The sequence below is a fragment of the Triticum aestivum genome, chromosome 7A (genome assembly GCF_018294505.1).
Source record: "Triticum aestivum cultivar Chinese Spring chromosome 7A, IWGSC CS RefSeq v2.1, whole genome shotgun sequence".
Taxonomy (NCBI): domain Eukaryota; kingdom Viridiplantae; phylum Streptophyta; class Magnoliopsida; order Poales; family Poaceae; genus Triticum; species Triticum aestivum.
In genome coordinates, this window is record NC_057812.1 from 647,123,758 (window position 1) to 647,148,591 (window position 24,834).

The window sequence follows — 24,834 nt, forward strand, 5'->3', positions numbered from 1 at the left end:
AGAAAGTCTTACAAAAACAATTTAGAAGGCTGAGACTTATTGTGCTCTATCTCTGCTGTTCAATTTGCATTTAGTACAGCAGTACTTTAATCAGCTGGTACAACAACGAGTGGTGCAATTTTATCTATTTTTCAGTTCTCCTTATGTATTACTGTCAGTATTGCCCATCTTCATTGCCGATTAAAAGTTATTTTGCTGGTGCCAGTAGAAAATCTAAAACATGTACAGTAATATGGAATTTCCACAGGCATGAATCCTGGGAACTGTACCCTAATTTTGGTAGTTGGTGCCAAATTATGTACTGCTGATATGTTTGATCAGATGTTGACTTGTCTGTCACTTGTCTGAATCTGAAATTCTGAATATGTGTCACTTTCTACGTGTGCTCTACTGGAAACTCAGTTTAGCCTGCCACTTGTGTAAAATCCTCGAACATATGACTGCAGGACAAGTTCTTTGTAGCATGTCTTGTACTGTAAATTCAGTTGAGCCTGTCACCGGTGTGACGGAAGAATTTGTGGCTGGTGACAGCATCAGGCCATGTCATGTTTGCCTACCTATGTTGTGCGTCAGGCCAAGCGTCTCTAAATAACCATCATTTGGTGCCTTGCTGGTGTGGTCATCATGTATAAATACGCAACATAGTGGAGTTGTCGGTGTTGGTTGGTTGTGTGCTGTTGTGGGTCAGAGCCTGTGCACCAGATCCAAAGGAAGTTACCAAGGCACCAGACCTTTACCCCTCAGATTTTGCAAGATAGGCTGGGTGTTCAGTTCTGTAATTGACGAAGATCTTTTTGATCCAGTTTCTTATTAATCAACATTGTTGCCTTATTGGTGTTTTGCCTGGAACGAAGTGGTCATAATTCAGTGCAATAGCTGGGGAACAAGGCCGTATGAATATAGTGTAGTAGGTTGAGACTTGAGACTTGAGACTTGCTATGCTTTTTTTTCTTTTTTTTTGTTGCTCTCAACAATCTTCATTTAGTACAGCATTGCAGTGATCAGCTGGAAGATCAGCAACAGTTTACAGTGTTATGTTTTCCCACTTTTTCCTTGTGCATTGTCCTAGCATCTTCATTACTGCTTTTAAGAGTTTACTCCCTTTTAGGCATGAGAAAAACTAAACCATGTAGTACAACAGTATGTGGTTCAACAGGAATGAATCCTGGAAACTGTACCTTTTAGGCCAAATTCTTCTTGTATATATATCTATTGTCAGATGTCGACTTGCCTGTCATTCTCTGCATCTGAAAAGATCTGAACATGTGTCCCTCTGTACACGGGCTGTCACTGTAAATAAGTTCAGCATAGCCTGCCACTTGTGTACGTATTTTCATAAACATCTGACCACGGCAGAATTTGTAGCTAGTGGCAGCATCAAGTGGTAAGCATGTCTTTTTTAGGGGGGATGTGCTAAGCATGTTACTTTTGCTTGCTTATTATGTCAGGTCAAACCACTCAAGATCTAATTAACCATCATCAGTGGTGCCTTGCTGGTGTGGTGATCGTGTATATATGAATAAAGATAGAGAAAGAAACATGATGCAGTGGTCACTGGCGGTGGTGTGCTGGTGTGGGTCAGCGCATGTGCACCAGATCAGATCCAGACGAAGTTACCAAGGAATCGATCAATCAGATCTTATCCCCAGAGTGTGGAGGTTGATAATCATTTGATTTGTGCAAAGACCGGTGAGCATTGCCATTGCCCAGCGGCCAGGTAAAGAGCAGAGCAGGTAGGCAGTTGGCCTGTTGCCCTCCACATCGCTTTCGATCTCCAGTCCTGCTTCGTTAAGTTTCAGTCGATTCTATATCCGTGAGACCTTACGTTTAAATCCGTGCAAATTTTTATTTTAGTTTTCTTTTTTGCATGTTATATCACTTGACTGGATCTTTTTTCTTATTTTTCTTGTATGTTATATCACTTGACTGGTTGTGGTTAAATCCGACTGAGACCTAGCCACACCCTTCAATCTTTTACCTATCTATAGACTATAGTACTGCACTAGTACCTGGCCTGATCAGCCTGATTTGGATTTAGCAGTGAGGCTGAGCTGAGAGGTCTGGGGCAGCGGAGGAAGCAGGATGGGCTTCTCCTTCTTCGCCTCTCGCGCTGCCGCCAGGTTCCTGGAGGACATCCGGCGCCCCTCCTCCGCCGGCGTCTCCACCGCGGCGCTCCTCCTCACGGCCGCCAGGTGCGTCCCCCACCCCCGATCCCCCATGCCCCCTCTAAAGTTCTTCCATTTCTTTTCCCCTTTCGTTGCGTGATGATGGTGATCCACTGTTCCTCGCCGCCCCTTTTGTCTGCTTTACCCTCTCTCTTTTTGTTCTTTCTCGTAGCTGCGTCCTTGGTCTAGCACTCTAGAATCTAGATAATCTTGGTCAACAGGGAGGTGATGTTCATGGAGTGGACATCCATCCATCCGTCCGATGTACTACTCCATGAACAGACACCATCCCCTGTACTTCATGAACAGTCCATTTTTGTCTGAATTTTGTCCCCAAAATCCACCACTGTTCTTCCGGATCGAGGTGGCTGGCCGCATTTGCGAGCCTCAGAGATTTTCTTCACTGGCTTTGCAGCGGCGGAGGCATTGTGGCCTATGCCGACTCCGCCAGGGCGGAGGAGGCTCCGGAGCCACCGCCCAGGAAGAAGAAGGTGGTGGTGCTCGGCACCGGCTGGGCCGGCACCTCCTTCCTCAAGAACCTCGACTCCTCCCGCTACGAGGTGAAGGTCATCTCGCCCCGCAACTACTTCGCGTTCACGCCCCTGCTGCCCAGCGTCACCTGCGGCACCGTGGAGGCGCGCAGCGTCGTCGAGCCGATACGGAGGATGTTCGAGAAGGTAACACCGTGGCTGCTGAACTGATGCTCTTGTGGTTGGTGTTATGCAGAGCTGTGGAGTAACACAGTGGCTGCCTCTCTCGCTCTTCTTTTTTGCAGAAGGGGAAAGATGTCGCGTATTATGAAGCAGAGTGCTTCAAAATCGATCCGACGAAGAAAGCCGTCCACTGCCGCTCTGCTGTTGGTACCAATTTGGATGGGAATGGCGATTTCATGGTTGATTATGATTACTTGGTCGTCGCTCTTGGGGCTACTGTCAATACATTTAACACTCCTGGTGTGATGGAGCATTGCCACTTTCTGAAGGTAAAATCCTGTGCAGCATTGTGTGTGTCTTTACTGTTCTGCTTTCTCTCATGTTTCAGTCCTGAGATGTAAGTTATTCTGTGTAATGTTCTGCAACGTCTTCAGATATATTGTACTGTAAAGTATTAGGAAATTTACATTCATGGTCATGGGACTGTTAGCCATATCTTGTACTTACAGCCTCACGTTGTAAAAGCCAGGAAGTGGAGGATGCCCAAAAGATTCGGAAGAGTGTGATAGACTGCTTTGAAAGGGCGTCAATTCCTAACATCAGCGAAGAGGAGAAAAGGAAGATCCTTCACTTTGTGATTATTGGTGGTGGACCTACTGGGGTTGAATTTGCTGCGGAGTTGCATGATTTTCTTGTCGAAGATCTGGTGAAGCTATATCCTGCAATTGAACAATTTGTGAAGATAACAATTATTCAATCAGGAGAACATATATTGAATACGTAAGTCGGCACTAAATTACCATATAATGAGGGTCGAACAATCCTGCAGTAATAGCCATGATTCACTTCCATTGCTAAGAATATGTCAGGTTCTCATCGCTAAGAATATGTTTTGGTATGCATAAAAAGCCTCCAGGGGAATTAATGTATCGGTATGTCAGTCTTCCTTCCCAGATAATGAGGATTGTACGGCTGGTTCACATCTACTCCCTCCGTCCCATAATGTAAGACGTTTTTGCAAGCTATGTTGGTTTACAAAAACATCTTACATTATGGGACAGAAGTAGTAGCAGACTAGAAGATGCATGCTGCAAGTACTGAGGTCCCCAGCAAATCTCCTCCTGGATAATTCTCAAATACTCTCAGGAAAAAGTGAATAACAATTGGGGATATTTTCCATGTTTAGGAAAACAATTTAGTCACTAGAAGTGGAAAATATATCCCAGTCACTGATTCCAGGGTAGATGATAGACCAAAACCACCTTACCCCCAAGCAATGCCAGTGTAAGATTAATTCTTACCAAATCTTGTTAGTAATTTTTGGATTGTGGCGGTTTCTTCCCTGTTATTCCTCCGCTTCCTTTTCTTTTTAAAATGAATGTTCCTAACTGCTATGAAATTATCACGCTTACTGTAGACATTGCGATTTTATTGGGGAATTGGACGTTTTGTTGATTTGTCAAGAGAAAAAAATTGCCCACTGGTTCAATATACATGCCTTTGTTTGTAGCTTCAGTAGATCTTCCCTTTTCTCCATGTTTACTGTGAGATGATATATATCTATTTCATTCATGTAGGTTTGACCAAAGGATAGCTGTGTTTGCTGAATCAAAGTTCCAAAGAGATGGCATCGAGTTGAGTACAGGATTCAGAGTGATAAAGGTCTCCGATGATTCAATTACAGTGAAGTGCAAATCATCTGGTGTAGAAACATTGGTGCCGTATGGGATGGCTGTTTGGTCTGCTGGCATTGGTACTCGCCCCGTCATTACAGACTTCATGAGTCAAGTTGGTCAGGTTGTTAAATCTGAATCAAAGTCGTGTGTTCAGGTTACCGAGTTATGCTTAACTTCTAACATTTTGTTGATGAATGCAAATGTTCTCTCTTTCAACAGGGCAAACGACGTGCCTTGGCAACTAATGAATGGTTAAGAGTTCCTGAGTGTGATAGTGTCTATGCAATTGGTGACTGTTCTTCAATAAGTCAAAGGAAAATAATGGTATATGTAAAGCATTTCATAAATATTTTTGCACCCTCTTTGCGTTTTCGAACTTCCTAGGCGGAGATATCATAGGAACAGCTACACACACCGCACCTCAGAATTATCACTGCACTGTTATGGTTTCTTGGTAGATCTGTCATCGGTGTCAAATTAGTCATTCTATTGGTATGCGTGTATGTTCCAGTTTCCTCTGTGTAAGTATAACAAAGTTTATCACGCTGAATAAACAAGCACACTGAACATCTAAGTTAGCAAAGTCCAGTGCATGTTTCCTCCTCCTTCTGACTCGTTTGCTTTTGTTTCTTTCAGGAGGACATTTCAACAATATTTAAAGTAGCAGACAAGGATAACTCTGGCACCTTGACACTGAAAGAAATAAACGATGTTCTAGAAGATATTTGTATAAGATACCCTCAAGTAGAACTGTATATGAAAAGTATGCACATGGTTGACATTGCTGATTTGATAAAAGGTGGCGTAGGTGATTCCAACAAGGAGTCGATGGTGGTTAACATAGAGGAGTTCAAAAAAGCTCTGTCTCATGTCGACTCCCAAGTTAAAACTGTTCCGGCGACTGCTCAGGTTGTCTCTATTTCCAGAGAATACATGGGTTGATGATATTTTAGAATAGATAATGTTTTGATCCGTGAACAACCCATTTGTGTTTGTGCGGATACTCCCTCATTGTTTCTCTGATATTTGCCAGGTTGCTGCGCAACAAGGGTATTATCTTGCTGACTGCTTTAACAAAAAGGATCACTGCATAGAGCATCCAGAAGGTCCGTTGCGCCTGACGGGGTCAGGGGAAGGGCATCACAATTTCCGCCCATTCCGGTATTTAGCTTTCCGTTACAGCTGTACTTGTACCCTCATACTCACATCTTCTTTTAGGCCTGAAAGGCATAACCTGTACTTAAAACTTTGCACAGCTTTGGGGACACATCATGACTCTAGGTAGTAATCAATTGCTGTCAGTAACACCTACTTGGATAGGAGTGGTCTGTACCTAAAATTGCTTAATAAACACTGTTAAATATGTACAGTTGCTCTTTCAATTATGCAGCATTCAACAATTAGGAAATTAGCAATATGGTTACCTAAAACCCTCTCGGTTTCTGGTTACCATACTTAAACCTATTATCTCCATGGCACCTTTCTAGGAAGAACATGCTTCAGTTGCTATATGGTTATCCTTTGGCTTCAAAGCAACCTAGGTTTGATTCATTACTAGAGCAGTGCCAGACTCTTTCTTCACAAACTTTCCCAGTGGGAAGACTGGGAGGGAGTTGTGGCTAGCTTCATTTTGATCATCAGCTCTTGCGTCATTATCTTATACACTTGCTCATCTTTTGCCCTGGCATTCAAGGTACAAGCATCTTGGGCAATTCGCGCCCTTGGGCGGGGAGCAAGCCGCGGCAGAGCTCCCGGGCGACTGGGTCTCCATGGGCCACAGCACCCAGTGGCTCTGGTACTCCGTTTACGCAAGGTAAGAACCATGACTGACCCATCACCATCACTATCCACCACTCTGTCCGAAGGAAGAAACCATGGAACCACCTTATCCACCTTATCTTCTCCCTGAGTCGTTTAGCCGCAAAAACTGAGATCATCCCTTTCCATGCATGAATGAGCAGCAAGCAGGTGAGCTGGCGCACTCGGGTCCTGGTGGTATCCGACTGGACCCGGAGGTTCATATTCGGGAGGGACTCGAGCCGGATCTAGGCGCTCTGATTCCAGGATGCAATGCAGCAAAACCTCTCTGTACAGTATTTGATTGGGCAAATAAGGAAGCAAGGCTGTCTGTCTGTTGATTGTTCCTTTCTGTCCTCCCAACGGAGCCATCATCCTTCGTGTGCTGCATGTGAATATGTGATGGGGTTCTCTTCTCTTCTCTGGATGTGGTTGGTTGTGAATCTGAAGCGTACCTGGCGCGATGAACTGACCGAGTGCCCACAGTTCACGCGCGAAACTGCGGTCAGGACAAATGGTTTGTCCAACTTGTAGATAAATGTGCAAAATGCGTGTGAATTTGGTGTACATGGCTCTGTTTTTTCTCTTCTTATTTTGAACTGGCTCTGCTGGTTTTCTTTCCATGTTTATTTCATTGTTAGTGGACCTCCTCACATCTTGTGAAGATAATTATGAAGAACAATGTTGGTTATTCTCTCCATTAACATCGTTGATGTGTATGCAGCGTCAGCCACAGTGGTTTGTTTGGTAACAGTAGTCAGTGATGGTTCACGCTGGAAGAAAACCGCCAAATAAGCACTAGTTGCGACTTTGGCCACAGTGAGCAGCAGCAGCAGCAGTAATAAGTTGATACAGTACTGTACATGATCACATGGCCATCTCTACGGATATACGTGAGAACGTACGTGCTCACATGGTGATTGCTGCTTGTACGTGTACTGTATTTGTCTGGTCCTCCTCCTGGCCAGACGGATACGAGTAGACGGTGGCTCAGTACAGCGTACTTTGTACCACACGTAGGGCGGGCGTCAGTGAATGATCCATCTCCTACGTTAGATGTACGGGCCCTTTCAGGGTAGAACCTACCACTGCCAGAGAGTGGGGCCCAGTACAACCAATATTTGCCATGCACTTACAAAAGTAAATAAACAATGTTTGAATTTTTGCCCGAATTCAAGTGTCACTGGGTTTTTGGCCGGAAAGAGGACGCATTTGCCTTGGGGGTTAACCCAAATTTCTAAAATGCTGGGCCCTCTCCTATTAGTGAGATTAGGTATGACAGCTGCGATCCCAATGCACTAAACGTATACCTATCTGCAATAATTAGTGGTTGTCCCCCGACCTTTTCAGATTTCATCAAAGAAGAAGAAAAGAGCATTTCGAGAAGAACATGTAGGCCTCCCACCCCAACCCTTTCCGAAAAGAATGTCTAGTTCAGGCTTGAGGTGTGAGGTTCAAGACACACCTGATAGATAGTTAGATACACACTACAATTATTTGTCTATGAACCTGCCGAGTTGCTTTGTTTTGCGGCATGTCCTAGCCCATACATAGCACAAGTCCTTAGCAGAATTAAAGAACCAACATGTTGGTGGTGCTGCTTTTAGCAAAACACTCATTGCTTCGATTAACAATTCTCTGACCAGAACACTTTTTTTAGAATCAGCCAAAAGCTTCATTCGTGCAGGATTACAGTCCTTCTGATTACAGCGTTGGATACATTCCGGCACCTGGCTATCCTAGACACACTCTGGATTATTACAAGAAGCCAGTTTAGCTAATTTATGGGCAGTTTCATTTGCTTCCCTTTTAACATGACGAACATCAAAGTAGTTGCAACTTTCCGTTAGCTCCTGGATTTGTTTTATAATGGCAAGTATTTTAGACCGCTGATGTTTCATCCTCCAAAGTGAAGTGAACTCCATCGAATCTGTTTCCAGTATGGCTTGCTTTATGCCCCAGGTTTTCATCAGTTGTACTCCATCTCTGCAAGCAAGTGCCTCAGCTGTCAGTATATCAGGAACAAAATCATGTCATATGCTACTTGCTGCAACTATATGCCCCTGATCGTCTCTTATAATAACTCCAGATATTCCATTCATATCATCTGCATTATAAGATGCATCAACATTAAATTTATAACATCCTTGATGTGGTCGTTGCCAATGAGCTTGTGATTTTACTTTACTACATGATCTGGCTGCTGTAGCAATTTGAATAAGATCCGCAGTAGTATCATATGCCCATCTACATGCTTGAGTTAAATTAGTTGATGATTCACCATGTAAGCGAGCATTACGTGCATTCCACACCGACCACATACCACATAAGATGTAGGTGGACTTTTCATCATCACAAATGGATGAATCCAAGATATCTAGAGGCTGTTTGGTTCACACCCGAGAGCTGCCGCGCCAAATTATTGGCGTTGACCAGGTGCGTTGGCTAGTGTTTGGATGGACGCCATTTTTTTGGAAGTACGCCAATTTTTTGGCTCCCGTTCAGGTTTCTACGCCAACTCCGGGCGAGACGGGGGCGGCGAATTTGTCTGCCAAATATTTGGCGAGCCCCGAATTGGTAAGGTTGGCGTGGGCGCAAGCCAAACAGCCCCTTATGGCCCAGGTTAAAGGATGTAATTTGGGGATAACCATGTAATTCTCTAACCAGAATACTTAGTAACCTCCTGGTTTCCCCTACTAGCTAAGGGTGGAACTTCCTTAGTGCCAAAGGGGGGCATATGCCCCCCTCCATGTAAAAATTGCTTAACGTGTCACACATGGGAATAGATATTTGACATGTCACGTTATATTTTTCCATGAAAATTCAAAAGATAGTTGAATGAAACCAAGAATTGGAAGGGTAGGAGTGAAAGATTTAAACTAGAAACTACAAGTAAGCGAAAATAATGCTTTTTGTAGCAATGGTTATAACATTGTAAATTCTAGTGATCTAATGCATCCTTTCATGCTCAACTCCATATTATATTTACAAATATCAAGAGTACTCATTGCCAAACATTTGCATGAGACATGCGGGGACCATCCTGAAGGCTTTAGCTGCAAAGATTGCACTCATGGATACAACAAAAGGGACATGTGTGACATCTACTAAGGGACACAACCTAATTATGTGGTAAGTCATCATTGAGCTTAACTACTTCAATAGCATTCATTGTTTGGAAAATTCGAAATTCTTCATATTGCATGCATAAGTATTGCAATTGGATTTCGTATTGGTGCCATAATTCTTGCATTATGTGCAACTATACTCATCAATAGTTAGAAGAGAGGCATATAAAATCGAGTGCATACTTAAAGAAAAATTAAGGCTTGCTCTTGGACAACTAATGTTCGATGAAAGTGCTACACATGAAATAAATATAATATTGGTGAAGGAATCGGAAAACGAAACCAACAATTTTGATGTCGGATGTATTCTTGTCCACTGAGGACATGGCACAATTTATAAGGGGATTGTGTATGATCAATATGTGTCGGAAATTAAAATGTCAAAACTAGTAAAGAAAACTAACATGGACCGATTTATCAATGAGGTTGCCATGCTATCATAAATCATTCACCACAATGTTGTGAAGCTTTTTGGTTGTTGTTTGGAAATAGAGGTGCCGCTGTTGGCTACGAGTTCATATAATAGAACTCTAGATTAGTGGTGGGGCTTGATGAAGAATGTTGAGGTGGGCCAAGGAGACTTATGCTTGAAGTTTGAGTAATATTTGATATTTAAGCTCAACAATTAAGGACATCTTACGCATATGGAGGAGGGGGGCATTGGTCCCCTTGCATGTTAAGTGTTGTTTCCATATATGGTACCTACATATTGCATATTATTCAGTGAGTATAGCCATCCCCTAGTTTTTTCTCCACAACTACGTCATGTTGGGTGCTCTGATTGTTCTTCTATACTTATCGTGTTGTTCCTCGCTGGGTAAGGCCATGCGCAAGAATCCATCAGTAAAATGAAATGGTAGAATGGGTTCAACGCCCTACCCTGACCCTTTGCTGCCTACTGGCCATGGTAATGAAATCCATCAGTGTAGTGTTTTTGTTCGTTAAGGATGCCTTTGTTACAGCTATGTTTGTCGTAACGTATATTTACAACAATTTTTTGGCTTCAAAGCCTTTGTTCTCTCGATTTGGTTTTTGAAAAGTCTTCTCATTAAGTATATGTCCAAACAAAACGATAATGCTAGATTGTCCGCTTTGTAACGTGGTTTCAAGGTAAGACATCGAAATCAAAACTGACGCAAATTGGCCTCAGGCCAAGCTGGCGGCCACATATGTTTCTGCAAGGATGGTTGTATCAGATGGAGCCAGGCAGTCCATCGTCCGCTATCTGGCGGATAGTGGAGCCACACTTCGCAATGGAAAGACCTTGATGGCATCCCAATATTCACATTTATTGTGGGCGTGTGAGAGAGGGAGTGTTTACGAGGTATTCCCTTGATTCAAAAATTCATGGTTTTTTGGATATTGATATGGTCTTCAATATTATTTTTGACCACTAATTTCCACAAACACACGCATACACACACTAGTGCTATCTAAGCTAGGGTGTACTATATTTATTCCACACCCCTAGTAAATTTATATTAAATGCAGTAAAGTTGTGTACAAAAAGTAGTAGTTTTGGAATGATTTTTTTACTATCCAAATTGTGTACAAAAAGTTTTCTCTCCAATGTAGTAAATTTGTGTATCTAGCTCTGTTGGAAAACCCAGTACCTAGGAGGCGCATAGGCACGCTTAGGCGCTAGCCAATGACCAAACGCCTCGGCTAGGGCATTAACGAAGCTCTAGGAAGGAGAAGCAAAAAAAATTGCCCGTTGAAATGTGAAATCGTGCTTTATTGCACAAATATGCCAAAAGGGTCATATTTCAATGGCAGTACTTGGTAGTTTACTCACTTATTTGCTCTAAGTTAATATAGGTACACATATAAAACCCTAAAACACCCTGCTATCCAAATTATATGTCCGCCTAGGATGTGCCTAGGGGGCTTAAGTGCCATCTAGACGCTAGGCGAAGGCCAACCGCCTCGTTTACGCCTAGCGTTTTTTCCAACCTTGGTATCTAGTAAAGAATAATGTAGAAAATTTGTGGCTTGGCTAGTAAAAAAGGTTATTCCAAAATTACTACTTTTGTACACAACTTTAATATATTTTGTGAAAATATACTATGCGTGTAGAATAACTATTCTACACAATAGATTAGAATAACACAAGAAAGTTATTATATTATAAATATACTTTTCGAGATAAATCTAAACATTTCATTTACAAGTTTTTGATCTAAATATTTAAAATAACATTTGTTGTTGATATTTTTTTACATTAAGGCTTGTCAAAGCGACATGTATTTTGTGATATGAAGGAATCATACTCTATAGACACCTCAAATTCTTACGATTGACTATGTTTTATATGATAGTTTTGGGTATCCTGCTAATAGACCATCCTTATGTGGCACATCATTACTAGTCTCTTAGAGTGTGTTATCCACAAACAAGGACAATCAAACAGAATCATGTGACAACCACTAAGCTCTTCAAATATTGCCCTTATTTGGCGGTTTCCATTAGAAGCTTGTACCAGATTATGTAAACCATTGTCACCATGTATACAATACCCCAAAGGATGAGTTAGGGATGATGCTAGGGTTCTTCGAGGGTCTGGTGGAGAGTAACTTATGACCATAAGTGTAGGCAATCAATGGTAGATCTTTTCAATAAGCAAACATATCGACCCACAAGAAGCTTAATGAATTGCTAAGTGCAAAAGTAGTAAAGATTCACCCTAAATGCTAAACGATGTGACAATGTTACAGTTTGTGATGGTGGAGTTGCAATGAAATGTGAGTAACAATAAAATAAAAAAGTATAAGAGTGCAACAAGGGGCCAATCATTAGTAAGTCTAAGGACAAGCCAGCTGTGTTATTTATGGTGATCAAACATTTCTTGAGGACGGCAGAAATATCACATAGTTGTTAATTTCATAATGATTTGCATTGATTATTATTGCTTGCTTGGTGTTGTGTGGATAGATACTAATTCTATGTGCTGCAAAACCATTGAATCACACAAACTTATGATTTTGCTCTCGTCAAGCATCTAAAAATACTGAAATTTATGAAGGCGTGAAGCCCAAGTATAGACACCTCCTCTAGGGTCCCTATTCACCCCATTTAACTTTCAAGACAAGTGTAGTCCCATACTGCTAGTTGAGGAGAAGAAATACCAATATATAAGATGAGTTGTTCTACTTGTACTTGTAGCATGAGGAAAAGGGAGCAACAATGCACACACACACTCACTTGACTCAACTTGCCACAGAATGCGTCCATGGCTTTTCATGAATTGAGTTCAAGCTAATGTTACGTGGCTTGTAGAAAGAACTAAAAAATTGTTGAGCAATGCACTGCTAATACTCTGGGTATACGTGTCCGTGCCCGAGCTCGTTGACGACACATTCCTTACTTTCCTTGTTTTCTTTCAACGCGTGGCAGTTGTAGTTTTCTATGCTCTTCAAGTGTGTCCCCATGCGTCATCTCTGTTGAAAGTATGCAAACAAGAGAGTCTAGGGATAGACACATATTGTACACCAAATTTGAACTCACACAAGCTTGCCAAGTTTTTTGTGTTGTGTTCACCGTTATCCCACTCTCGGCAATTTCATGCAGAATCGTACGGGAGAATAAGCCTCCAAAACATAACTCTTTGTGAATCTACACCGGATGAGGGGTGATACATTTTTTAGGAAGCTTCTAAAACGACCGCGCGCTTCTAATTGGCTACAACGTCGACGACAGATCGTCGGCTTTCACTCCTAGATCACAACATCATCCCAACCATGGGCGGTGACCCTGTTGCACAGGGGTTTCCGACGAGCTCATATTCTTTGAACCATTTTTTGTTGGCGTTTGCATTTGGTCTTTGTAAGAATATGCTATTTCTAACTTGTCTGTATGTGATTTTCTTCGGTGTCTCTTGCTCGTTCCCTTCCTGTCCTACCAAGTGCCAACGGATCCATCATCCTTCTCCGTTGCATGTGATTGATTGTGAATAGGAGGCGCATCTGGCAGACTGGCACAAAGAACCGAACAAGTGTCACTTTGGTGGCCGCAGTTCGGGCAAAATCACATATTTGACCTGAGGGAGAAATCAAATCACAAACTGGCCCGCTCACAAAAAAATTTCACAATGGTGACCCTTTCGTGTGGCGCCCGACAGCTAGGCGCCGCACACTACTGTGCAGCGCCTCAGCCTTAGGCGTCGCACCTCCTGCCAGCGTGGCAGCCCTGGTCCAGTTGCGGCCCCACAGACAGCACTGCAGCGCCTAAGGCCTAGGCGCAACACTTGTAATGTGTAGCGCCCGTCTCTTAGGCGCTGCACAGTCTGTGTGCCACTTAGGCTGGCCCCACCCTCTCCCCTCCCACCCCACCCCACACACCCCACCCCACCCAAACCCTTAGCCTTGCGCCCCTCCTCTCTTCCCCCCCCGTCATAACCCACAAGTATAGGGGATCGCAACAATTTTCGATAAGTAAGAGTGTCGAACCCAACGAGGAGCTAAAGGTAGAACAAATATTCCCTCAAGTTCTATCGACCACCGATACAACTCTACACACGCTTGACGTTCGCTTTACCTAGAACAAGTATGAAACTAGAAGTACTTTGTAGGTGTTGTTGGATAGGTTTGCAAGATAAGTAAAGATCACGAAAATAAAACTAGTGGCTATTAAGGTAAAGAAGCAACTAAAGTAAATATAGCGAGTGTGGAAAAGTGGTGGTAGGAGTTGCGAAATTGTCCCTTAAGCAATTGACTACTTTACTAGACCGATAGCAAGTATTATGTGGGAGAGGCCACTGCTAGCATGTCATCCCTGACTTGGAATTCTATGCACTTATGATTGGAACTATTAGCAAGCATCCGCAACTACTAATGTTCATTAAGGTAAAACCCAACCATAGCATTAGGATATATTGGTCCCCCTTCAACCCCGTATGCATCAATTTCTATGCTAGGTTGAAGCTTCTGTCACTCTTGCCCTCCAATACATAGTCCTATCAACATACAACTAACCCTATGGTGTGATCCACGCGCGCGCTCATATGATGGGCACCAAAGGACAGCAACATAACCACAAGCAAATTAAATCAATCATAGCAATTCATCAACCACCGATAGGACAATGAAAATCTACTCAGACATCATAGGATGGCAACACATCATTGGATAATAATATGAAGCATAAAGCACCATGTTCAAGTAGAGGGTACAGCGGGTTGCGGGAGAGTGGACCGCTGTAGATAGAGGGGGGAAGGTGATGGAGATGTTGGTGAAGATGGCGGAGGTGTTGGTGTAGATCGCGGTGATGATGATGGCCCCCGGTGCCACTCCGGTGCCATCGGAAGCGAGGGGGAGAGAGCCCCCCTCCTTCTTCTTATTCCTTGACCTCCTCCCTAGATGGGAGAAGGGTTTCCCCTCTGGTCCTTGGCTCCCATGGCGTGGGAGGGGCGAGAGCCCCATCGATATTGGATCTATCTCTCTGTCTCTCTCTGTTTCTGCGTTCTCAGATTCTTCCCTTTCACCATTTCTTATATTTCCGGAGATCCGTAACTCCGATTGGGCTGAAATTTTGACACGATCTCTATCCGGAAATTAGCTTTCTTGCGGCGAAAGAAGGGCACCAACCGCCTTACAGGGTGGCCACGAGGGTCAGAGGCGCGCCCCCCTACCTTGTGGGCCCCTCGAGCATCGTCTCACGTGGATTCTTCTTCCCAAAAATCATATATATTCCAAAAAAAATCTCCGTCAGGTTTTATTCCGTTTGGACTCCGTTTGATATGGATATTCTGCGAAACAAAAAACATGCAACAAACAGGAACTGGCACTGGGCACTGGATCAATATGTTAGTCTCAAAAATAGTATAAAAAGTTGCCAAAAGTATATGAAAGTTGAATAATATTGGCATGGAATAATAAAAAATTATAGATACGACGGAGACGTATCATCCCCCCTCTCAAATCCTTCTCAAATCTTGCAAATCCGGAGTATTTGACCGTGGATTTCGAAGCCAACCCCTCCCTTAAGGTAATCTCCTCTGATCCCCTCGTTTTCATCCATAGGAATTGTCACATTTGCTCAAATCTAGCTAGTTTGGGGAAACCCTAGTTTTGGCTTGGTTTTGGAAATTTGTTTTGAATCATGTTATGTTTCTTTGCTAATTTGGTATTGTTAGGCTTTCATAGTATGCTAGGGTTAGGGTTATGTGTGTTTGATGTTGGTGTTAGGGTTATGCTATGGTTAGGGTTGTGGTAATTGTTATGTGGGGGTTATAGTTATTAATTCATATATATGTTAGGGCATATGTATTTTGTGCAAATATTTTTGTTAAGTACTTACTTGATATATGTGTGTTTTTGATTATTATAGGGATGGGGAGAACATGTGTTTATGTTCATCATGTGGATAAAGAGGCCTTTTTGAAAGGCAATATTGAGCCGGACCCGGATGAGCTTGACATGGTGTTTGAGAGTAGTCCTAGCTATGCAGAGCTCTTGGAACAAGTGAGGAAGGATTTGAATTGGATGGACCCAAGTGACGTTGTTGAGTTCGAGGGAAGGCATAATGTTGGTTTTGGAATGCACATCCATTGGAAGACAATGCGTGTGAACTCCGAGCAACGTTGGGTTGCATACAAGGAGACGGTTGCCGAATCTCTAGACAAGGCTCTTGAGTTATTTGCCTCCAAGAAGGTTGAGTCTACTTTGAATTTGGACTTGAACCGGAACCCCTCCCCGTTGGTTGCTAGCACTCCCCCACCCATTAACCAAGATCAAATGAGTGAACCTCATTTCACGCAACAAGATTGGCCAACATTGGGCCCGACTCCAAACAACCAAAATGAAGCTTTTGAAGAGGAGAATGATGAGTACGAGGAGGATGACAACGAAGTTGATCTCCATGACAACAATGTGGGTGATCTCGACCAATATCATGTGCAAGAGACAATGAACCAATCCATCCCTTTTTCCCGTGCATATGCATCGGACTCGGATGACGATGGTCCCGATGAAGAAGTTGATGAGGAGGGGTTCACGCCGAAGGAGGCCCAAGCATTCAAGAAGGTATTCGGGCGGGATCACAAGACACCATTGTTCAAGGATCTTAGTCTCGCGAATGAAGCCGTTGTGGATGGTGGCAAATGCATATCTCTTGGAGCTAGGCCAAGTTCTCACCATGATTTGGAAGACGGCAAGAACGGGATATATCCCGGTTGTGAGTTTCAATCCTTCTTGGAATTGAAGATGTGGCTCGACAACTACTCGGTTGCACATTATCGTCCACATAAAGTGGCCAACTCAGACATCAATGTGCACTACACGGTCAAATGTGAAGTGCCAAGATGTCCATGGATTGTGCGTGCAAGGCCATGGAAAGAAGGTCCCACTTGGCGCATAGTGAGTTGTCTACCAACTCACATGTGCCGGCACAGGAATGCAGATGGCGAGCTTGTGTACCAACAACACAGACAACTCACGTCCTAGTTCATTGCTTACAGGTTATCCAACCAAATATCCACACTTCCAATAATGAGCATCAAGAGTGTTATTGACCTTGTGAAAGCCATCTTTCATTACAAGGTGAAGTACGACAAGGCATGGAAGGCGAAGCAAGCCGCATTCAAGATGTTGTATGGCAATTGGAAGGAAGCATACAACCGACTCCCTAGGTTGTTGTTAGCTATGGCCGCCACAAATCCAGGCATGGTTCACGTGGTTGAGCCTCATGGGCACCAAAAATTGATTCATAACGGGAGGACCGTCCGAGTATTTGGCCGTGCATTTTGGGCCTTTGAGCAATGCGTGAGGGCTTTTGAGCATTGTCGGCCCGTCATCGCCATTGATGGCACGTTTGAAAGGATCGATATGGTTGACTAGAGGGGGGGGGGTGAATAGACAACTAACAATTTTTAGATTTTCTTTAGCAATTTAAACTTTGCATCAAAGTAGGTTGTCTAGATATGCAACTAGATGAGCAACCTATATGATGCAACACGAATAGGAACACAAGCAAGCAATATATATGAAACAAATAAGCTACACAAGTAAAGGCATGAGATAACCAAGAGTGGAGACGGTGGAGACGAGGATGTGTTGCCGAAGTTCCTTCCCTTTGAGAGGAAGTACGTCTCGTTGGAGCGGTGTGGAGGCACAATGCTCCCCAAGAAGCCACTAGGGCCACCGTAATCTCCTCACGCCCTCACACAATGCGAGATGCCGTGATTCCACTATTGGTGCCCTTGGAGGCAGCGACCGAACCTTTACAAACGAGGTTGGGGCAATCTCCACAACTCAATTGGAGGCTCCCAACGACACCATGAAGCTTCACCACAATGGACTATGACCTCGCGGTGACCTCAACCGTCTAGGATGCTCAAACACCCAAGAGTAACAAGATCCGCAAGGGATTAGTAGGGGGGAATCAAATATCTCTTGGTGGAAGTGTAGATCGGGGCCTTCTCAACCACTCCCGAGCAAATCAACAAGTTTGGTTGGCTAGGGAGTGAGATCGGGCGAAAATGGAGCTTGGAGCAATAATGGAGCTTTAATGGTGGAAGAGGTGAGTCAACGGGGAAGAAGGAGACCCCTTATATAGTGTGTGTGGAAAAGATCCAACAGTTATCCACCAACCAGCCCGCGGCCAGCAGTACTACCGCGCCAGGCCAGCGGTACTACCGCAAGGCCGCGCGGTACTACTGTTGCAACCAAGCGGTACTACCGCACGGCAGTGCGGTACTACCGTACCGACCCACGGTACTGCCGCGACCCCAGCACAGAAACAGACGCAGAGCTGGGGGCGGTACTTCCGCACGCGCGGTACTACCGCGCCCCCCATGCGGTACTACCGCAAGGCAAAAGTCCCAGCCAGGGGGAAGGGGAACTTCCGTGCCTACTTCCACAAATAAACGAAAGTAGCAAAAACCTGACACAATAGTACTGCTGAGGGGCGGTACTACTGCCTGACCACATAGCGCGGTACTATCGCACGGTGAAAGCGGTACTATCGCGGCAGGTGCGGATGTAAAAAATTACATCCGCTCCTACTACCGCAAAGGGGGCGGCACTAGCCTGGTGGGCAGTGGTAGTGCGGCTCCAGGGGAGCGGTACTACCGCGCCACCACGCGGTACTACTGTGGGTGCCTACGGTACTACCGTTGATCCAGGAGCAGTACTACCGCAACCACAACAGCAGCCAGTCAAAGGAGGCAGGAAAACAGAGGAAGCTCCAAGGAAGAGGGAGGGGATAAAAGGAGACGTGTACGTGATGATTCCACCCAAACCTTTCCAACGCGGACCCCCTCTTAATAGTACGGCTTTCCTACGACTCAAATCCACCAAAAAGAAACGTAGAAAAGACGCCGTCTTTGTCAGTCTTCGAGGGGCACCCAATTGTCTCGTGCCTAGCAAAGAAGTGTCTGGAATACTCATGGCACACGATTAGTCCGCAAATGCGTTGTCATCAATCACCAAAACACTTAGGGATAAATATGTCCTTACAATCTCCCCCTTTTTGGTGGATTGATGACAAAACGGGATTTGCACAAGGAAAATACTATTAAGTAAATGCAAACCCCTCCTCTCTATAATATAGACGGGCTCCCCCTAAATGTGTGCCACCTAGATGAGCACGAATAGGAAGGGAGCTCCCCCTATATTATAGAGACAAGGCATATCTATCACTAGATAAGATAGTACAAACATAAGATAACTAAGATAGATAGAGTGCATATGTCTTACACCATATGGAGGATAGGTCTCGAAGGCACAAACCAAACAAAAGCAAACGAGGCAAACGAGGTCCAAACGACAAAGCAAACAAACACACCAAGCACGACACAACGCAAATCCCTACACTCTCTCCCCCTTTGGCATCGAGATGCCAAAAAGGCAGAGAGGACACCTACACACACGGGGTGGCTCAGGCAGAGAAGTCGTCCCACTGCTCCTCGTGCTCCTCGTCAGACTCAGCGGCGGGGATAGTCTCCTCGAGGTCATCCTCTGAACTGGTCCACTTGTAGCCCTGCTTTGACATCCAGGCAGCCTCAGGTGTGATGACGTCCTCAGACCCGCCAGACACATCCTCTCTAAAGAGTCTCATCACCTTCTTGTCACGGCGGCGACTCTCCTTGTCAGTCACGTGAGCCCTGTACTGTCCCTTCGCCCGCATGCAGAAGAGAGTCTTCATCTTGTCCTTCAGCTTCTTGGCCCATGATGGCTCATAGGAAGAAGTGGTGGACCTAGCAGCACGGTCCTCAGCAACAGTCTCAGCAGCAGCAGCCTCCCCTCACCAGCAGCCCTCCTAGCAGAAGATGCCTCAGCACGGGTAGTGGTGTTGGCCCAGTTGGGCTTGACGCGGAGGCTGATGGACTCATGGCGAATCCAGTCTGGAGCAAGGAACTCATCACCTGGATACGTCTTCTCCCAAGTGGTGGAGAGCAGCAGAAACAGGTACGGTCCATAGATAGGTACCTTGCGAGTGAACACCGCAAACCGAAGCTCACACCACATGATGTGAGAGACATCAAGTGGCTGAGTCTGAGAAGAACGTGCCTCTGCACACAAGAGCAACATGTCCACTAGATATGCATGAACCTTGTCCTTGTCGCCAATGCGTGGGAACAGAGTGTTGCGGAAGATGCGATGCATGATATCCAGAAAGGAGTTCAACACCCAAGATGACTTGCCATTGGGGAGTACCTTCTCAACAAGGAAGGGCTGAAGCTGGTTCTTGTTGGCAGACTCAGAGTTGGCATGGGGGCGAACGCCAACGGGGGTGTGAAGCCCGTCATCAGGAATGTGCAGCAGATCCATGAACTCTTTCCATGTAGCAGACAGCTGACGGCCATTGGTCATCCAGGTCATCCTCCGCTCCTCCCCGGGATGAAAGTACACTGAGGCAAAGAACTGACAGATAAGCTCAGGGTCATAGTCAAGGTGAAAGGAGATCACCGGCTCAATAGCAAACTGCTCCACCAAGTCCAGAGCCTCTCCAAAATAGTCACGAAACTTGTCTTTCCGCAGGTGATGCATGTCTATCCACTTGACATCCACGAAGGTATTCTGCTTGTTCTTGATCACATCCAGATAGATGAGAGCCTGTTGCTTGGTCCAGAACAACTCGGTGCCTCTAAGGATAGCCCGAGGATTCACATAGGGATTGATCTTCCGGCGCTCGACATACTCAGTGGTTGAAATCTCGTCCATGCCCTTAGCCGGTTCCTTTTGCTTGCTGGCAGTGGTCTTGACATTGCGCTTGGGGGCATTGGAGCCCTCTGGGGCTTCATCTTGGGGGTTGCACAGACGCTTGGAGCCAGTGTCACGACTGGGATTGGAACGGTGAGAGCCACCACCTGAGACACAAAACGCAAAAACACCCACAATAGCCAAGAGAGATTAATGCAAAGACCATAACAAAGCAAGTGAAACAAGCAGAAAGCACACATGATAAATGCCTAGAGAGAGATTTGATCCCTACGTAGTACTGCCAAGAGCTGCGGAGCTAAGATAGTAGTACGTCTCTTAGATGCGGTAGTACCGTGCAAGATCACGGTAGTACCGGGTGTAGGAGCGGTAGTACGACCTTAGCTCCACAGCCGATGCGGTAGTACCGCGTCTGCAGAGTGGTAGTACTGCACGGTACGGTAGTACCGCACCTGACGGGCGGTAGTACCGCAAGAGCGGTAGTACCGCGCATCGGGCACGGTAGTACTGCACCGCGTCAGATCTGAACTGGTTCAAATCTGAAAAAGCCCGCGAAACCAGAGCGGTACTACGGTTGGACAAAGCTACCACAAGACAACATATCAAGTATGTTTCCTACACATCACGACTCTCCTACATCCTACTCTTGCATAGATTTGGCCTAAAATCTCAAGAACGACAAGTTTCTCCCCAAAAACCTAGAAGCAAGAGAACAGCCAAGAAAAAGAGGGATTTGGGGAAAAACCTTGGTCCATGGCAAGAGGAAGTGGTGGGGAACGATCCCACCGGTCGGAATCCGAGGAGAGTGGCCGGAGACGAAGATCCGGCGAGGGCCTCCGGCGCCGTTCTTGAGAGGGAGAGACGTGGAGAGAGAGACAATGAATGGGTATAGGGAGTTGGAACTCCCCTGCCCGAGTCATAACCCCCACGCGCCCTTGACGGCGCGGTAGTATCGTGCCCAGACACGGTAGTACCGCACGGTGTGGTACTTCCGAAGTACCGGACCAGAGCGGTAGTACCGCGCCCAAATGCGGTAGTACCGTGGGCTCAAGAATATGCACGTTTTCGAGCGCACGAAAAACTGGATCTTTGCACAAACCACTCCGAGCCAACACGACACCACAAGACCACGCAACACACAAAACCAGAAAGACACCACCTCTCCAAAAGAGAGGGCGGTGGCCGTAGCCACCTATGTTTGAGTCAATTGGTATGGCACCGCGAAGAATTATCCTTGGGTCCATGACAAAAACTCGTCTTTGAAGCACAAGTACCATCAAACATGGCTAATGTGAAAGACTTGATTGATTTATGCATAATGGGGGGAGGGAGAGTTCATTGAGAGAACATCACTCCCCCTATGTCCATGCCTACATCTAAATAGGACAACACATTGAGTATGGTGGGGTGTGCAAGGGTTCAAGCAACATTGCTCGAATCGATGATATTTAGCTCATGCCTTAACTCACGAAATTTTGCTTCATCCAAGGGCTTCGTGAAGATATCTGCAAGGTTATCATGAGTGTTGACGTAGTTGAGCTCGATCTCTCCTCGCCTAATGTGATCCCGGATGAAGTGATACCGGATCTCAATATGCTTCGTCTTGAAGTGTTGCACCGGGTTGAGAGAGATCTTGATGGCACTTTCATTGTCACACCAAAGAGGCACTTTGTCACAAGTGACACCATAATCCTTTAAAGTTTGCCTCATCCATAAGAGTTGTGCACAACAACTACCGGCCGCAACATACTCCGCTTCGGTGGACGAGAGAGACACACAACTTTGCTTTTTGGAAGACCAACTTACCAAAGAGCAACCAAGGAATTGGCACCCTCCGGAAGTGGACTTCCTATCCACTTTGTCTCCCGCCCAATCGGAATCCGAGTACCCTACAAGCTTGAAGTTTGATCCTCTTGGGTACCATAAGCCAAAGTTTGGGGTATGAGCCAAATATCGAAAGATTCGTTTGACCGCCACATAGTGACTTTCCTTAGGTGCGGCTTGAAACCGTGCACAAATTCCCACACTCAACATGATGTCCGGTCTAGATGCACAAAGGTAAAGCAAGGATCCAATCATGGAACGATATACCTTTTGATCCACCACTTTACCATTGGGATCTAAGTCAAGTTGGCACTTGGTGGGCATTGGAGTGGAAGCCGGCTTGACGTCACTTAGCTTGAATCTCTTGAGCATGTCTTGAGTGTATTTGGATTGATTGATGAAGGTTCCTTCTCTTCTTTGCTTCACTTCGAACCCTAGAAAGAACTTCAACTCTCCCATGGAGGACATCTCGAACTTTGAGGTCATGAGAGCGGCAAATTCCTCATTGAAAGCTTTGTTAGGAGAACCAAAGATAATATCATCAACATATAATTGGCACACAAACAACTCCCCTTTGACCTTCTTAGTAAAAAGAGTGGGGTCGATTAGCCCAACTTCAAAACCACGGTCTTGTAACAACTCGGTAAGGTGGTCATACCACGCACGTGGGGCTTGTTTAAGGCCATAGAGTGCCTTATCGAGTTGATACACATGATCGGGAAAGTAGGGATCCTCGAACCCGGGGGGTTGCTTGACGTAAACCAATTCATTAATGGGACCATTAAGAAAAGCACTCTTCACATCCATTTGTTGTAACTTAAAGTTATGATGAGAAGCATATGCAATCAACATGCGAATGGATTCAAGACGAGCAACGGGAGCAAAGGTTTCACCGTAGTCGATACCCTCGACTTGGGAGTAGCCTTGTGCTACCAAACGAGCCTTGTTGCGAATGATAATCCCATGGGCATCTTGCTTGTTCTTGAATATCCACTTGGTTCCAATGACATTGTGGTTCCCCGTTGGCCTTGGCACCAATCTCCACACTTTGTTGCGCTCGAAGTTGTTGAGTTCTTCGTGCATGGCATTGAGCCAATCCGGATCTTCTAGCGCCTCATAGACCTTGTGGGGTTCCACACAAGAGACAAACGCGTGATGCTCACAATAATTTGCTAATTGTCTACGAGTGCTTACCCCCTTTCTTAAGCTTCCAAGCACATTCGTCATGAGATGATCCTTGGTGGAGAGCTTGGAAGCAACCTTGGCGGCACGACGCTCTAATTCCTCCTCGGTGGTGAGTTGAGGAGCGGTTACTTGATCATCTTGAGCGCCGTCATGAACTTGTTCTTGATCTTGAACTTGCTCGGGGGAGAGAACTTGACCTTGGGCATCACTTGGTGTGTCCACACCGTCTTGAGTATGATCTTGCCCTTGGTCTTGTTCATGAGGTTGAGGGCCTTCACTTTGTTCTTCGGAAGCGTGTGGGCCTTGGGTTGGTGATGGCTCCACTTGAGTGGAGCATTGTCCTTCTCCTTCGGCCACAAGGGGTTCCTCAATGGGTAGGATGAAACCAACACCCATTCTTCTTATGGCTTGAGGAGGAATTTCATCACCTACATCACAAGTGCCACTTTGCTCCACTTGGGAGCCGTTATTCTCATCAAACTCCACGTTACACGTCTCCTCAATAAGTCCCGTGGATTTATTGAGGACACGGTAAGCATGAGAGTTTGTAGCATAACCAACAAATATGCCCTCATAAGCTCTAGCCTCAAATTTAGACAACCGAACACCTTTCTTGAGAATGAAACACTTACACCCGAATACCCGGAAGTACTTGAGGTTGGGCTTGTTACCGGTGAGTATCTCATATGGAGTCTTGTTCAAGCCCTTGCGGAGGTAGAGCCGATTTGATGCATGACACGCGGTGTTGATGGCTTCGGCCCAAAAGTTGTACGGAGACTTGAACTCCGCCATCATGGTCCTTGCCGCATCCATCAACGTCCGGTTCTTCCTCTCCGCAACACCGTTTTGTTGAGGGGTGTAGGGTGCGGAATATTGATGCTTGATTCCCTCGTCACTAAGAAACTCATCCAAGGTGTAGTTCTTGAACTCGGTGCCGTTGTCACTTCTTATTGTCAAGATCTTTGCATTGTGTTGACGTTGTGCTTCATTTGCAAAGTCAATGACGGTTTGTTGGGTCTCGCTCTTCCTCTTGAAGAAATACACCCACGTGTACCTTGAGTAGTCATCCACAATCACCAAGCAATACTTCCTACCTCCAAGACTATCGAAGGATGGAGGCCCAAAGAGATCCATGTGAAGGAGCTCCAAAGGCCTCTTTGAATAAATGATAGTCGTGGGAGGGTGAGCCTTCTCATGTAGCTTTCCTTCGATACAGGCACTGCAAGCACGATCTTTAGCAAAACTAACAT

General features: G+C 45.3%; 1 protein-coding gene across 1 annotated transcript; it reads left to right on the forward strand.

Annotated features, from left to right (window-relative positions):
- The first annotated feature begins 1,714 nt into the window (after window positions 1-1,714).
- Window positions 1,715-6,991, forward strand: LOC123148937 (external alternative NAD(P)H-ubiquinone oxidoreductase B1, mitochondrial). Its single transcript, XM_044568463.1, has 11 exons — window positions 1,715-1,733; window positions 2,042-2,192; window positions 2,581-2,842; window positions 2,941-3,147; window positions 3,348-3,598; window positions 4,396-4,615; window positions 4,714-4,818; window positions 5,131-5,403; window positions 5,528-5,655; window positions 6,188-6,307; window positions 6,456-6,991. Exons 2-11 carry the CDS (start codon window positions 2,083-2,085, stop codon window positions 6,541-6,543), a joined length of 1,764 nt encoding a protein of 587 aa, XP_044424398.1. The 5' UTR covers window positions 1,715-1,733; window positions 2,042-2,082; the 3' UTR covers window positions 6,544-6,991.
- Window positions 6,992-24,834: the final 17,843 nt, after the last annotated feature.

Coding starts and splice junctions, on each gene's coding strand:
- LOC123148937 (XM_044568463.1), top strand. CDS start 2,083: ATGGGCTTCTCCTTCTTCGCCTCTCGCGCTGCCGCCAGGTTCCTGGAG. Junction 2,843..2,940: donor TACGGAGGATGTTCGAGAAG/GTAACACCGTGG, acceptor TCTTTTTTGCAG/AAGGGGAAAGATGTCGCGTA. Junction 5,404..5,527: donor CTGTTCCGGCGACTGCTCAG/GTTGTCTCTATT, acceptor GATATTTGCCAG/GTTGCTGCGCAACAAGGGTA.